Below are 16,458 nucleotides of genomic sequence, written 5' to 3'. Positions count from 1 at the left end.
CTTTTGTACCTTTAATACACAAATTGCAGTGGGAAAATCACTTTGAAATATTAAAGAGCAAACATTGACAAAGTACTGTTTGGACTTTTAGCATAATTTAATGATAAACCCCATGACTTAGTTTCAAGTGTTAGGCGAGATGCAGTAAGAAAGCCGTGACAGGTAAGAGAATGCAGCCTTTGTTTTTTAGTGCAGATGAACCACAGCACAAAAACTTCCCAGGTAAGAGGCCAGTTTCCATTACACGAACTCGTGTATTAGATGGAACCTTATTTTATACACTGGGTATTACTGTTTCCATCCTCCCTCACAGCTAACACAGTAGGGAAAAAGCAGGAAAGAAAGGCAATTGGAAAGCTAAGTTCTTGTCTATGAGGAACAGCTCTGATTTAATAAGCCGGCAAAATGCGTTTTTTAACTGACTGAAGTTCAGCCAATGCTGCCTGCATACATGCACACCTTTGAGTACAATTTATGTTTTACCAAACTTTTCTCAATTACTCAATCTCTATCACAGATTAAGAAACAAAGGCAGCTTTAACAAGCTTTCAGGTCAGCTGGAACAAGTACAGGTTCATGAATGCAAAAGATGTTAAGTTGGTCAAGGAGAATAAAGTCTTTAGATACGGATTTTTGGAGGCTATAATTTGCAAGTGAAGTATTTGAAAAGCAATGCCACTTGGTTTAAACTGGTGCACTGAAAGAAATAACGGGCAGAAAACAGGTTTGTAAAGGATGGTTCACATTCAAAAGGGCAATTCCAGAGATAAAAAAATAACACCTTTGTATTCCCATATCCAATCAATTTTAACTCTGTACCATTCTTTTCTGCAAATTACAGCTTCCACTGTAGAGCTGTAAATGACTAGCTCTCTAGAAAACAGTATCACTCACTTTTTCAATTTTTGTATTTAACAAAGACTAGGGACAGAACAGAAAAAATCTGAAGGAAAAAGGAAACCAGCAAGACCTGCATGAAATTGCAGGCACATGAAACAACCCCAGAACAAAGAACCTTTGAACTATGTGCCACTCTTCCAGTAGAAGAAACAACATAAATGACTAAGTTTGTATTTTATAAATGTTCGCTTTTATTCAAAAATTACTGCATACACATTTACCGAGTCACTTAAGCAGCATATTGAGTGAACTGCAAGAAACTGAAGTCTACCACTTTATTTCCTCTCAATACCTTTGTCTGTTCTGCTAAACTTTCAAATTATTAACAAGAGTTTTCTAACAAACAATGACTGTAAACATAATAAAACCAGGACGCCATTTTCCCTTTTAAGTTATTAAGCTGGATATTTTTCTGCAATGAGGTATTGACTCATTTTTACAACTAGACTGAATCATGCTGTATACACAGATAACATATTATTCTCTTGGCGAGTCATAAATGCTTAGACAGATAAAGCATTCACTTATGATACCTTAAATGCAAATGAACAAAACCACAGAAGAGGTGGGAACAATCCACTGTATAGTCCTTGTTAGCAAGCAAGAGGCTAGGAAACTAATAATAGTGGTAGCACACACTGAGACTGAGGAGCAACTCAATTGTTGGTGACAATTGCAAAATACTTATTTTCATAATTTTATCTGATATTAGTAATGTTTCATTTTGTCAGCATTAAGCAATTAATACAGTCTCCCCAAAATAAAGGAAAAGATTCATTTCTGAATATAAAATGCCTGAACATGTGGAGTAATATTTATATGGCTTCTGCAGAGGAAATACAGTTATTGTCCCAGAAAAAATGCTATGGATTTTTAAGTCTCTGCTTAATCAGATGAAGAAGTTTAGGAGTATCCCAACTGGGACACGCTAGTCATACTGTGCAGGAAGTGAGATGGGGAGGTGATAACAGAGTCAGAAGAGAGAGGAGGACACTGCACTCAACATGGTATTTCCTTCACAGCAGGAGACCGACCTTTCTGTGGGCAGGGCAATGCAAATGACAGTCAAATGAACTTAATCCAGGCAGGACTCCACTGCACAAAATGAGGACTTAACAGCCCTGAAACAAAGTGCAGTATCCCTCCACCACCCAGCCCCCCTTCCTCCCTGCCATCACAAGAGAGAGAGCGCACAGGTGGACTACCTCACAGCACTCTCCTTTCCTCATCTTCAAATTTATTCCCACTCCAAGATCTGCAATTTACTACTAGTCAGTGCTTTCAGCTGATGGATTAATTAGTAATAGGTGTTGGAAGCTGTAAGAATAAAGTCTGTCATTAACTGGACAAAGTGCTGGAAGTTTGGTGGCTCACCACCAAATGTCAGCCTTTACTACCAGTCACCCTGTAACAGCAACAATTATTACTTTTCTTCACAGTCCAACGGGGAAAGCTGTTCCCCAGTATCAGACAGCGCCGACTTCATAGCGATGCACAGCAGGTTCTCCAGCCTCACTCTACGCACAGGACAAACACAGCTGACAGGAGCTCCCCTGTATCAGTCAGTTTAATTTTCAAATAAAGATTGAGAGAAGAAAAAGAGAGATGGACTGAACAGAAGGTAATTTCCATCTTGGAACAAAGATTATTTCATCTCATAATTGTTACACCGCAATTTGATTAACTCTATTTTACAGGAAATAAATTAATTCTTCATCCAATATATTATCTAGACAGGAAGTGTTATCAGTCACAGACAAAGCTATTAGTCTGGTATTACTCAAAACATTTGCTAATCTGTGCCATATAGCTAAGCCTCTGAGAGATAACTGTCACTAATTTCTACTCTCTGACTTTTAAAAAACCCTCTCACTCAAGAAGCCAGTTCTTGTTTATAACATGTTTTTATACCACTCAGTGTTAAAAGCATATGTATTAAACACCTGTTACTCTATCAGTGATTTTAAATCAGGAACATTTTTAATCTGGAAATCCAACAGCATCTGTCCAAGAGCTTTGCCCTGTAAGAAAAAAAAGAAACAAAACCAAACTGACATTTCATTTTACTATCTAAATATATCACCTTTGTAAATTAAGTTTTAAAAAATGGTTTAATAGGATATTTTTCCTACAATCAGTGTAAGAATTCAGTATGTTTTGTAAGTTTTATGAGTATTTATCCCTACATATACTTACATATAAATCTAGGGCAAGTTTTAGCAAGCCTTGGAGTCCAGGTTATCCAAAGTTATATTTACCTTTTCCATTTATTTGGCTTTCTCACTTGTGAATCAATATAATTAAGGAAAACTATAAATTTGTGTTTTCAAGCATCCAAACCTGAACAGATTGAGTAGTTTCTTCAATTTATTTGGTACCTAGTGCTAAAATCTATTTTCTGGGGGTTCCGTTCTGCTATCTGATTCATACATAGCATCAACATATTTTGTGAAATCTTCTTGACTATGCTGAGAATGTTTGTACACTTAAGAATTTATCAGCCTATGGTGGCAGAACTGTGCTTTGCTGTAGCCACAGAATTGCCACATTAAGGGATCTCATCTTCAGGTTTAGATATTTCAAATATTTAACACTCAAATTGCACACGTGCAAAAAATGTTAGTTTCAGATTCACATAAGGTGGTCAACACAAAATATCTCCTATTCATCTACTTTTCTCTTTCAGATTTATATTAATTATCAGTATTTTAACTATAGGAGTCATAGGCTAAGCTAAAGGAGCTGTCTTACAGTTAATGGTTCTTGTATGCACTAGGAAACACTTGATCAGAATTGTCTAGTAAATCTGCAATCTCCAAAACGTGACAGCCTTTTTGAGAAGCTAATTTTGCTGGTGCATTTAAGAACACCGGTAGCACATCATGAAGAACATAACCAATTTGAAGACTTTCTTAGTAGTTTCTTCTACACATATTTTTCACCAAATATTCTAAATCAACTTTCTACTTCCCTGTATCATTTTCAAATCTTAAAACAAGTACGTAGATAATGTGTATTAACAGGAAACGAAAAGGAACTAAAGAGTCAAAACCAAAAGCTTACAGTTCCAGCCCAAAAGTTGGTTATAAAGAGACTGTGTAATACACAGTTATAAAAGATAACTACATTAAAATCAATGCTTTGATACGTGCCTGTGGGTCACTTCTTAGGGATGCTATACCACCACCACCAAGGGAATTCTTCAGAACAAAATTTAATCCATGGATTCCTGGCAGCTCGTATCTGTAAAGTAAAATCTACACGTTGTTTCTCACGAGATATAGAAAGAAACACCTGTACAGAACATCAGGCAAGAGACAGCATGCAAAAACTTCACGCTTGTGATGGCATCCTCCACTGCTGAGTCAAGCTTAAAAGCTAACTTAAGATTAACCCATGGCCTTTCCCGCCTTCTTGTTCCTTCCCCTTACTCCAAATCAACAGTCCTTAATAGTTTTAAAGTGGGACCATAAAATAATAATTCTCCTCTCATTCAACTTCAAAACACATTCATTTCTAATGAGGTTGTTATCTACATTTTTTTTTCCCCTAAGAGCTAAAGCCGACACAGAAAGCTCTGTAGGCAAGAGGTTCAAGATCCAACATGAACTCCGAGAATACAGTGGGAAATATTTTTAATATTTTCTAGTTCTGATACTGAAAAATACAATCGCTTAATTTCTAGAACTCCCTTTTGCTAACAAAGGCCACCAGCTAACTGGGAAGGCATCTTCTTTATTACTGAGGAATAACTATGAGTCACTAGATCAAACTCCTATGACCGACTGCAGATAATTTTATAACAAATGAAAAGCAGAGCTACGTTTCAATGCTTTCTTGGAGCAACATACTTTGCTCAGATAAAATTTTATTTTAGTTTGACAGACCTATTTTTCTGTTCCATTGTCACTGTAAGCACTTTTCCATCCTTGCTTTTGACTGGTGGAGTTCCAATTTGGAAACTTTAGTAGAAGTTTGGCAAATGGCTCTGTGGTTTCCTAACAAAGTTGCTTCAAATTCCATAAATAGGTCTATAGCATATTTCCACTTGCCTCTCCTTGCACAGACTTTCAGTGTTTGGTCATCTTCCCTGTATTCCTCTTGTTGGAGAAAAGCAGAAACAAAAGAAGAACATTTTCTTTGTCTAAGGACTCAATAGCTTTCATTTTTTTCCATAGGAAAGGATTTAATCAGATCAGCAGCAAGACACGAGGAATAACAGAGAAAGATGATACCCAATTCTTGCTCTGCTGCAATTTAAATCACACTTCCTCCAACACCACCTACTTTTCCTCAGTCATCTATCTGATCTTCATCTGCTTGGCACAGATTTGAAGAATCTGTCCTCTGAAATAGCTGGAATTTCTTGCAGGGTTCTTGTACTGCCTATTTTTTCACTCCGAGGTTTATCTTTTTCAGCTCCTTGTCAGCTCTTGCAAGCAGTAGTCATGGAGTGTCTGCACCTGTCTCCCAGGCAAGGAGTTTTCACTCTTCCATCTCCTCTTTCATTACCACACTCTACTTTAGTATTAACATTATTAGATGTAATTAAGAAAAAAATTGGTGTTAACATTCTGTTGACCTTCCTTGAAAACTAGTTGCCGGGCTACAATATCATGCTTGAATGCAGGAAAGTTCGATGAATCCAACAGTGCTCCACTAGACAAAAGGAATATCAAGAATACAGCAATTTCCATGATACGTAATTTAGTAAATTTAATAACATAATCAACTACATAGCAGGATCAGAGGACCCCGCAAAGTTTTCAACTAAAAAATTCAATACAAATTACCAGTAACCATATACCATGAGAGCTAGAGGCCTACCAAAAATGCTACACTGTAAATTTTACTCTGAAAAACTGGCAGACTTCCAGGCAGCAAACCATTTCACAATTGGCAGATCTCGCCACAAGAACTAGACTAATGGAATACGTAATTCCAGAAGCTAATACCTCAGCTCTCAAAAGAAGTTTCATGAAAATCAATCATTTAAACAAATTAGGAAAGAAGTTGAAGAGTGTACAAAAGCAGAAGCAAATGACAAAAAGAGTGGAATAATTTCATTTCACTTTCTGCAGCAATTCTGGCAGAGGGAGTATTAATACAAGCAACAGATCTTAATTTGGAACATCACAGAATGGCACATTCCCTTCAAGTACTTTGAGGAAATATTTACTGTGAGATACTCTAGCTAAAACTAGGATTACAAAATAATAAACAACGGTCAGCATTTTCAGTATTTTAAGGCCTGTTCGAAGCATCTGAGCATCCAAAAATATTTCTGCACAAAAAATACACTCCTACAATAAAAAACAAGAAAAACCACTACAACCATCATAATAGTTTTAAAGCAGAAGCAACATTTCAACCAAAATGTTGGCGTCCATACACTCAGCATAATTAAACAATTTAATTAACTGAGATACAAAGGAAGAAAATAGTGTCTAATTGTACAATTAAATCAAAAGTTTTAAGAGCTGCTTTTAAAAAGCACAGAAAACAAATAAACCCTTCAAAGAATCCTAAGTCTGTGACAGAAACCAATAAAACAAGGAAAATGCACTGTTCTAGCTGAACTCCTATGCTTATGCACAATGGGGTGCCTGCTTAACTACTTCCTTTAAAGTGCTGTCCGTACTTATTCAAAGAAGTCAGGTTTCCCTGTGAATTTCCTGTTAAAATGCATGGAAATAATAATGGTACAAAAATTGTTCAATGCATTTAAATCAAGAAAAAGACAGGATTCCTCCCATCAGAGGAAAGCAGGAACTGAGTCCGTGGGCTAAAAGAGGTGTTTGCATATGAGATACACTGTAGAGAAGTATTTTTTTCCCCTCGTAGTAAATATACATACAAAAAAAAGCAATCTAGAAGCATCAGTACGCACATTTCTTGTTCTTCAGCTCTTTGCAGAAATATCCCATAAGAAGTCAGCTGACATTTTTATTTCTGAGCATTGGAATGCTCTCAAAACATAAAGGAGATAATTATGGCAGAAGATGAAACCAGTAAGTTCTCACAGGATAATTTTACTATCCTTTTTAAATGAGTGACCTACTAAATGAAAAGTTTCTTATTCCATATCTTAAGATTACCAGATCTCAATTTGTAGAGAATTGTATACAAAACACCACACAGATAACCTAGTATTAACACCATAGAGGGCAAAATGGCTAAAGGAAAAAAAAAAAAAAAAAAAAAAAAATTAGTAAATCTTCCATATGCAGTATGGTCTAGCTACTCATCTTACTACAGCATCGATACTATTTTTAATAGTGGTACCTGTCAGAATTCAAGAGACTGACATCTTTCTCTAAACTTTGAGCAAATTTCTGTCTGAGTACTGCTATCACTTCCCCATCCTCACTTATATTGATCTGACTTTTCATGTTGAGCTTGTGCACTCCTATGCTCAAGAAAAACTATGATTACCTGTTAAGAATGTACTCTACATAGGGTGGAAGCAATCACACATGTTTGGGGTTTTGGGGTATGCGGGGTGTTGAAAGATCGTATTTTGTTACCATGTTACTTGAAAATTTGGAAGTTTATGAGTTTTCAGAGTTCTCTATCAAAAATAATCGCACCTTTTCTGTTTAGTACACCAATTTAATAGCTTTAATGAAAAAGAATGAAAGGAAATTGGCTGACAATCTCTGTTCTGTAGTGAGGCAGAACCTGGTTGGTATGTTTTTAGTAGTAAAACTAATACATCTTTTTTTAACCATTCACACTTTAAATAAAGGAAATGAAGGAAAATGAAAGAGTAATACCGCTGTTTTTATGACAGCTAAAACAAAAAATAAACAAGTAATTTAAAAAGAAACTATACAATCTGAAGCACATGAGCATAATCCTTATAATCCTAAATATTTCCACAAAAGGATTTATTCTTTTTCCCCAGTAGTTTTTCAATTCACTCACAGAGCTCCATTATCACATCATTAAAAGAAGCCAAACCCAGGAACAGATAATCTAATTAATCAAAATAAATTGGCTTCATCCAGACATAGCAAATTTCAACTTTTATTTATGAACATAAACAGCATTAAGGAGCCACAATGAATCAACTTCTAGAAGTATCATTAAGAGGCACGAAATTTTTTATTTCTTCTCTGGTCTGTTTCAGAGGAAATTCAATTACATTTCTTGATATCAGAATTTATTAGATACACAGATTTGTTAGCACTTATGAAACAGTGGGTGAGATCTGCACTGAGCTGCTTATGAAGACAAAGTACAGCACTTACAGCTCCAAGACCAGTAGTTAAATGAACTCCAAGCTCACTCTGAGCTTTGAGCTGCACTTTCCTGACTTGAGCTCTTTGAACAAGAAAAAAGACAATAGTTTATCCATATTTTAAAAAGGGAAACTAGTTGGCTTTTTTTACCTTTAAATTCTGGCTTGGTGCATAGGGCAACAAAGTGGGTGAGAGCAGGTTAGTCAAAGCAATACTTTCTCTAAAGTGAGTGAAATTCATAAAAACTAAAATGTCTCGCTGAGATAGTGATAGAATGAGGCATGTTTCTGATGGAAGATAAGTAAGTTTTGGCTTCAATCTATAGTGGTTGTGTGCATGTCTTTCAGGTGGTGGTTTAGGCACTTCAGACTCCCAGTTCTGAAGCACTGAGGCTTGCGAAACCGGTTACTAAGTCCAAATGGTTCAAAACTACTATAAAGATAATATCTAATGGCCTTTAAGAAATGCATTTCTATTTTGTAGAGACATTCTGTACTGGAGCAAAACAAAGAAACAGCCCCAACGCTAATACGCTAATTCTGAGAATTTAAATGCCTTCACTAAAACAGATTGACTACCTTTGTCCAGCTTCAGGAGAGGTCCAAGTTCATGTTCTTTTTCAATGACTATTACTCAAGTTGTTATTTGAAGAGGCAAAGAAAGATACATTAAAAAATATCAAAGATAATACACACAGGTTTGCAATAATTATGTTAACACACTTTCAGATAAGCGTTGAATACCTTCATGTACCTACTGCAGAACTGTGGATAGAGCAGCAAGCTACTCACCTTGTTACTAGTTGTTCCTCACGTTTTTCTCGCTCAAAAAGGTGTTGGAAGTAATTCTCCAAGGCTTGAGCAGTTAAAGTTTTCTTTAGGTATGGATAGTAGAGGGGATGCCGCGCTATCACACCTATTAGGTATAACTGCTGTTACTTGGAGTAGGAGCTATTAAAACCAGTTTCTATTTATCCCTTCAAAACTGATTAGAGATCCTCCTCCTAACTCAAACTGTACATACGGATCCTTTTTAATGAGCTCCTGAATCAAAAACAATAGTATGACAGCTTTCCCTCTGTGAGCAGAGAAGTTGTGTGGAGCATGACTTGAAAGAATGCTCCCAGACTAAGTGATTAGTGGACTTTTTCTGGCTGCAAACAGTCCCTGCCACTGAAAGACACCTAAAGAACAACAACATTGCAACAAACAAACCACATGCAGTTCTCTTCCCCTAAATGGCTTCCATGACTTAGACAACTAATGACAATTAACCATAAAAAGGCATGATCAGTGACTGAAGCTTTGGTCCTTGCCACATTCTTTGCATGAGATCCTGATGTACATGAGAGAAATCTCAATTACATTTTTATTGCTGCAAATCATAGAATGGTTTGGTTTGGAAGGTTAAAGGTCATCTAGTCCAGCCTCCTTGCAAGGAGCAGGGACACCTTCAACTAGATCAGGTTGCTCAGAGCCTCATCCAACCTGGTCTTGAATATTTCCAGAGATTGGGCATCTACCACTTCTGTAGGTAAAGATGCTTTCATAAGCTTCAGGTAACTTCATGCTGAAGCTGACATTCCACAGCAGGATCAGGAAAGGAGATTTGTGTCACAGGGATCTTTTTATCTGTGGACTTCAAAGCTAATTTAATCTTAGAAGTCAAGTTTGTTGTTATTGTTGTTCCTTAATAAAGCAATAGTGTCTTTATATCCGAGGAAGTCTATTAGCTATATATCGTTCATGATTTGGCAATGCTACATTGCAACAGTGGTCAACCATGAGGAAACGAAAAAAAAAAAGAAAAAGAGAAAAAAGAAACATCTACATTCCTTCATTCTTCAACCCAAAGAAACAGTTTCACAAACAAGGACAAGAAAACTATATTCCTAACTATAAATTAAAAAAATTAATCAGTTTTAGCATGTCAGCTAATAGCAAATCAAATCCCAAACGCACCTTTAATTCATACTGAGCTTTGAACACCACACACTCTCATCTTCCAACAAGTAAGAGAGCCAATTGTTGCATGCAGAAGTAAGGAATAGAAGGAATTATTAATGTAAGAAGCAGGACAATCCAATGTAAAGAGACTGCACACTGAAATACACTATTTGGATTAACAATATAATAAAACCATTTTCTTATATGCAAGAAAAACTGGTATTTCCTAACACTGTCAATGTTTCAGCCATATTATATGTTGCAAAATTAACGTATGGAAATATTATACATGACCAGACAATCAAGATATTATATGACATAACACACACATGAAGGAGTAGCAATGAATGCGTAATGGAAACTTTGAAAAGACATTTCTCAACTTTGGGGAGCTCAACTTTGCAACCCTAAACAAAGACCTTTCTTTGTATTCTATTTTTTCCTAGTACCTCAGATTTCAACAGCTGCTAAACAGAAAACTACACACATTTTATTAGAAAAGTCCTTGTTTTATACAGATTATTTTTTGTTTCAGCACAGAGACAGTTAAAAAAAAACCAAACAAGTGATGCGAGAGATTTAACAAAAATTAAGAAGATCATTTGATATGTAACTCTTACTTGAAAAATCTTCTATCACTTCAGAAAGCAAGAAAAAGAAAAATACCTATGTTTGCAGAGTTGCCTTTGTCTCCACTTCTAGTATAGGCAAGATCTTCTAAGCGATAAGTATGTGGACCACTTGGCAGATCTATACAATATAAAAATGAATAAACTTTAATAATAGCTACAAATAATAGTACACTTCAAAGAGTATATTTTCTGCATTGTTTGTAGTACTCCTGAAAACATTTCCAAAGCTTTCTTCCCACAGGAACACTGAGGGAACAAGTGGTGAGGCTGTGGGCAAAAATTATGAAATTGATCCCTCCTGCTCCATCTCCCAGATTCCTTTTACCTTTTTACAGCCGAATGCTGTCTCAGGCTGTGAGGGCACATCTGTGCCCTCTTCCACCACCCTTTAATTCATCTTGGTTTTCACAGTGTGGTATCTTTGAAGGAGGCGTTGCAGCTACTTCTTGACCAGCTGACAACTTTTGCCCCCTTAACACACACTTCTCTGTTTCCAGTGCAGGTGGAAAATACATGTAGTTGCTACTGTCAAGACAGTTCTGTACTGTCTGTTTATTCTGATAACTTCTGCAGAAAACAGTCACAAGTTAAAATGCCTTTTCAATACAACACGTGTCTCTCTCACTTTCGTACATGCTGTTATAACAGTTACTTATTCAGCAGCATAGAACAAACCCAAGATTTCTTTTTCAAATTACTAATTTTGTAAATATCTTAGTATTATATAAGAAAAGGTCATAAATGGTCACAAATGCATACTCTAGAGGAAGCCAATCTTAATTTTTTTAACTTGTTCACGTCTCAGTACTGGACTTTCAAGTCTTTAGGAACATAAGGATTGTAACATTTCATTGAACAATGTTTATATTAAGTATTACTTTTATCCATTTACATATCAAAAAATGCAAACCCACTCCTGCCCAAATCCAGCAATTCAGTCTTATGGGATCCACACAGTTTATATGTAAGTTTTGATGGTTAAGTTACACAGCAGAAACCTTTTGCAATTGTTGATTACTAAGGGTAGTGAGCTGTCACCATTTAGTTTCTGTTCCCTGAAGAGAGATGAAGCACTCACTTTAGAATCATAGAATGGTTAGGGTTGGAAGAGATCTTTAAAGGTCATCCAGTCCAAGCCCCCTGCAAGGAGCAGGGACATCTTCAACGAGATCAGGTTGCTCAGAGCCTTGTCCAACCTGGCCTTGAATGTTGCCAGAGATGGGGCATCCACCACTTCTCTAGGCAACCTGTGCCAGTGCTTCATCATCATTGTAAAAAATTATTTCCTTATATCAAGTCTGAATCTACCTCCTTCTATTTTAAAACCATTACCTCCCATCCTATCACACCAGGCCCTGCTAAAAAGTTTCTCCTCATCTTTCTTATAATAAGCCCCTTTAGGTACTGGAAGGGTGCTTATAAGGTCTTGCCGGAGCCTTCTCTTTTCCAGAAGCTGAACACAGCTCCAGCTTTCTCAGCCTGTGCCTGTGCCCATAGGAGAGGTGCTCCAGCCCCCTGATCATCTTCATAGCCTCCTCTGGACTCGCTCCAGCTTCTTTTGTTGGGCCATGTCCTCCTTCTGTTTGTCACTGAGCTTCAGTTACTTGTTGATAGCAGCATAATACTGAAACTTGAAGCACGGGTTATATCCCAGTTTTTAGGCACTGAGCATCTAGTAATTTCAGCCAGTTTTGCTTCTGATCCAACTCCCCTCCTGCATCCCTGGCTTTTCAGTCTCATCATCTCTAACAAACTCATCTATGCTCCTGACTCACATGTAGACTTCTCACTCCTGAGTTGCCCTCTCCTCTGTCCCCTTCCTGTCATTTTCTCATCCTTCTGCACACAAGTGGCAGCTCTCCCCCCCACTCTCTGCTCCTTGAAGAGCAGGGGGAACATTCAGAGCAGGGAAGTGACAGCCTTCCTGCTTTCTGTCACAGCTTCTGGTGCATCAGCTGCTGGTGGCAGCCACAGGAAGCAACTCACAAATGTCCAACATTTTTTATTTTTTCTGCCACCCAACAATTCAGGCCTGGGCACATGCTTGTCACAGAAAATTTCAGTATAATGTATTAAAAATTGTTACATTTTAAGGAATTGAAGAGAGGGTCCTGTAAACCAATTATGGTGAACAAACCTCATCTTACAAGATAGAATGCAATTTGAAAATGCAGTCTACCTTTTCTATAGTGTTATTGCTTCTGCTGAGGATCTAAAGCTACTGTGTTGTTTAGGTTTTTAAAATTATTATTATTTTAGGGAGTAAAAGACCCAACACTAAAGATTATATGCTCTAAACATGCCCCGTATGGAATGCTGGCCAAATGCAGACTGTATTAAGAAGTGCAACTGCACCAATTTAAATTCAACCACAATATACTAACAAATGTCTTAAATTATACTTAAAATCAACATTAACACTGGGGCAATTTCCCATATGATTTAAATTAAAGTGCACCTACTATTAAGGCACGGGTAGATAGCTCTTTGTGAACTATGTAAAGTGATGAGGTAAACCCAGCCCTAGCCAAATTGTCATTACGTTCAACTCCTTCCCGTCCACAAAGGATTGGTAATCCTCAGACAGGAGCCAGGCTGACACAGAGAGCTTTAGCATAGCTGGGTAAGAGAGGGGAACTATGTCCAAGTCCTGCTGGCTGCAGTTTTTAATGTCCCTATCAGAAAAGGAGGCTGCAAGTCTATAGCAGTGGCAGCTAGACATTTGGGTTCATTTGGGTATAGGGTGGCAGATACTGTGGATGACAAAAATGCCTCACTACAACATCGACACATAAATTTGTATAGCGTCTCTTAGCTCATAGTACTTATTTGGTTGAAACAGATCAGGCAACACTTACAACAGTAGCTTTACTGGCACATTTGAGTGGCAAATGGCAAGTAGAAATGTGCCATTAAAACCGACAGAAAATTTTAAAGGTTGTATTTATTTAACTGGGGAATATTATTTTTGATTTAACAGCTCCATCAGAAGAGGATCTGAAAAAGTCCACCTAAAGCTCATTGTTCATTTTTGACAAGATTACCACACTTCATACAGCACAGAAATCACCTTATTTTAAGAGAGGTTTGTTTTTTTTTTTAAATACACAATTCAAGGGAAAAAAAAAAAATCAACCATAGTGTTTCTTAAAAGACTGAAGTATGACTATGTTTAAAATGTATAAGCTGTAGAAGTTTCTTCTCCATCAGACATTTTACACAGTCTTTGACAGTCTCCCTTTAAACAAAACCAATTACAAGAAGTGTTTTGGTGTTCTCATTTATTATTGCCCTAATTGATTTATCCTGCATGATCTGTTTATCAGGAAATTGTTTTCATTTAATAAAGATCTTAAACAAGTCTACAAAAGAATTCCCTTCAAAGCTAGGGCAAATGGTAAATTCAAATTCCACCCTCCCAGAACCACATCTAGCAGCATTTCTGAAATCCATTTTCACATATTTCTCTTATCTGTTCAAAGACAACTAACAGTCCCTCACACTTGAGATAACCATGAGACTAAGGAAAATACTTCCCTCCTTACTAAATGCTGACAGCAAATATTTTAGAGAAGTTACCCCTTTTATAGTCTAATCCATTTGTCTATTTCCCATCCATGCTGTCCATGTGTTAAGCCACAGAAGTAGGTATTTAGTCACATACAGAAAACATTTTTATTTACAACTAAGGGCAAAAGTTTAAAGATCCTTCTCAGAGGAAACAACCAGGGGAGCTCTGCTGTCCCTCAAAAGCGGGGTTTTGCCTAAATAAAGCCTGAGGAATTTAGTACTTAAGTTTTAGTACAGAAAGTTTTCTCAAATTATAAGGCAGCAATGGGGAGTCTAATAGCTTTTTGTTTCTCCAATATTTAGCATTGTAGTCACCTTGGGGAAAAAAAAAAAAACAAAACAAAAAACACAACCAGGACCTTTGCTAACCCCTGTATTAAACAGAACAATGACTGCCTATTCCTCAACTCACCCAATCTGATGGTGTGAATCCCCCACTGCCCTCCTGGGAACTCCCAGGTATCGGGGAGATTCTGGTGTACCATTAGATTTGTTTCTGCACAAGACATCAATCATCGCATTGAAGAGATGTTTCAATAGATGTGGAAAATCAGCCATCCAGTATCAGTGACTTTCAAATAGCAATAGTCATGTTTGGTAATACGGTTATTTAAAAATTTCTCTATATGATACAGAACATTCTCTAATAACTTCCACTATCCTATTACCAGCTTTGAGAAATACTGCTCACCTGCATCTGGAATCCAGAATAAATCTTAATGTATTGGTGCCTTCACAGCATTAAGTTTTTGAGCATACACAGACTTAAATACCTGAATTGCTCTTTCAGCATTAGTATTATTTTTAGAAATATTTCTAACAAATAATCACTTGATTTAGATTTGGAAATATCTATCCACAGCTTTAAATTAAATCTCTAATTTCACTGGTAAGAAGGAATAAGGTAATAAAGATTCTCTTTAGATCAAAAGGGAATTATGAAGCGTGCTGTGCATTAAGAAATACTGGATATAGTTCTGCCATTAGAAAGAATATAAAAATTTTTCAGTGTCTAGTGCTTTCAATAATCCTTAACTTAGTACCTAGGTTCTATGAAAAACTGATTGAACACTTCATTTTCATTGCAGACATCCTCTCCTGCTCCATTCAGCTCACTGGTTTGCCTTTCTCAAGTTTCTTCTTTTCCTTCTGCAGAGAATTTGGTTAGACAAGTCTAACAGCAACACAGGAATCAGATGGGCCATTAGCATAGTGTGTTTTCTTTAAAAGTCACCAGTTCCAGGTTGATCCCATTCTTGTTCATTTTGTGAAGGCTGCCATACGGAATAGGGCCAAATTTTAATTATCGAAGTGCTAAGCATTCTGCAAGTCTGTCCTCCATTCTGAACACAACTATTTTGATGTAAGGTAAAACCAACTATTTCCAGGATCGACAAAGTCAGATTTCAGTGTACTTTGAAACTATGTTTCAATTCCAAGCCAGCATTGAACAGTCTTCAGTTGTGTCTAAGGCTTAGGTTTTTTTGAACAGCAATTTACTTACATACTTGTTCTAGTCTCAAATATATTTTATACTGTGTGATGCTAACCTCCTTCCTTAGAAGAGCAGTAGCTTGTTTTGCAGTAGACTTAGAAATATATAGTATAAAGAGGTAAAACATTTCATAGAAAATCTAGCACACGATTTTCCATAGACAGTAAACTATATATTCACAAATAAAATGGTTAACTTACCTTTCAATTCACTGTTAGTCTTAGGTGGATCTAATGAAACAATCTCATCTGACGTAAATGTAAGATCCTCCTCAAATGTCTCAACATGCTGCCCATTTAAAAATAGGTTGATCTGGAAAAAATACCCATTTTTAAACTGTCAAATTAGAAATCCAACGTGATGTGAAAAAAATAAAGCATATTTCTAATTAAGTTTTGATCTGGCAGATTTTCAGTAATAGCTTTATGGATAAGGTTCTGTCGCTCCCTTTAAAAGAGTCACAATAGCAATAATGATGCATTATAAACCTAAAAGAAATCTTTGTGTAGGAAAAAAGCATAAAAACCAAAAGAAATGCTCTATCCAGTTGGGCATGTTTTAAAGGAAGACAAATCTATCTTTCCACCTCTCCCTATATACAGCAGCACTACATGGAATTTTGTGTCACAATTCTTGACAGCTGGCTCCCAAAACTTGAAAGCTTCCAGCTG

The 16,458-nt window shown here is 36.7% G+C and overlaps 1 protein-coding gene across 3 annotated transcripts in view; it reads right to left on the bottom strand.

The window, feature by feature from the left end:
* Window positions 1–1,073: 1,073 nt before the first annotated feature.
* Window positions 1,074–16,458, bottom strand: part of LOC147600951 (uncharacterized) — a 66,559-nt gene continuing 51,174 nt past the window's right edge. For 2 of the 3 annotated variants that reach the window (XM_086747379.1, XM_086747380.1), the window contains exons 16-20: window positions 15,988–16,099; window positions 10,757–10,840; window positions 8,936–9,059; window positions 4,053–4,143; window positions 1,074–2,921 (exon numbers count right to left, since the gene is read on the bottom strand). In XM_086747379.1, the coding sequence (XP_086603505.1) occupies window positions 2,847–2,921; window positions 4,053–4,143; window positions 8,936–9,059; window positions 10,757–10,840; window positions 15,988–16,099 (486 nt within the window). In that variant the 3' untranslated portion in view covers window positions 1,074–2,846. Of the gene's footprint in view, window positions 2,922–4,052; window positions 4,144–8,935; window positions 9,060–10,105; window positions 10,146–10,756; window positions 10,841–15,987; window positions 16,100–16,458 lie in introns of those variants that run through there. The other variant, XM_086747381.1, reaches the window with a different exon arrangement.

Source organism: Chlamydotis macqueenii, chromosome 4 (assembly GCF_036417535.1).
Source record: "Chlamydotis macqueenii isolate bChlMac1 chromosome 4, bChlMac1.mat, whole genome shotgun sequence".
Classification (NCBI taxonomy): domain Eukaryota; kingdom Metazoa; phylum Chordata; class Aves; order Otidiformes; family Otididae; genus Chlamydotis; species Chlamydotis macqueenii.
This window is presented reverse-complemented; position numbering and strand designations above follow the sequence as displayed.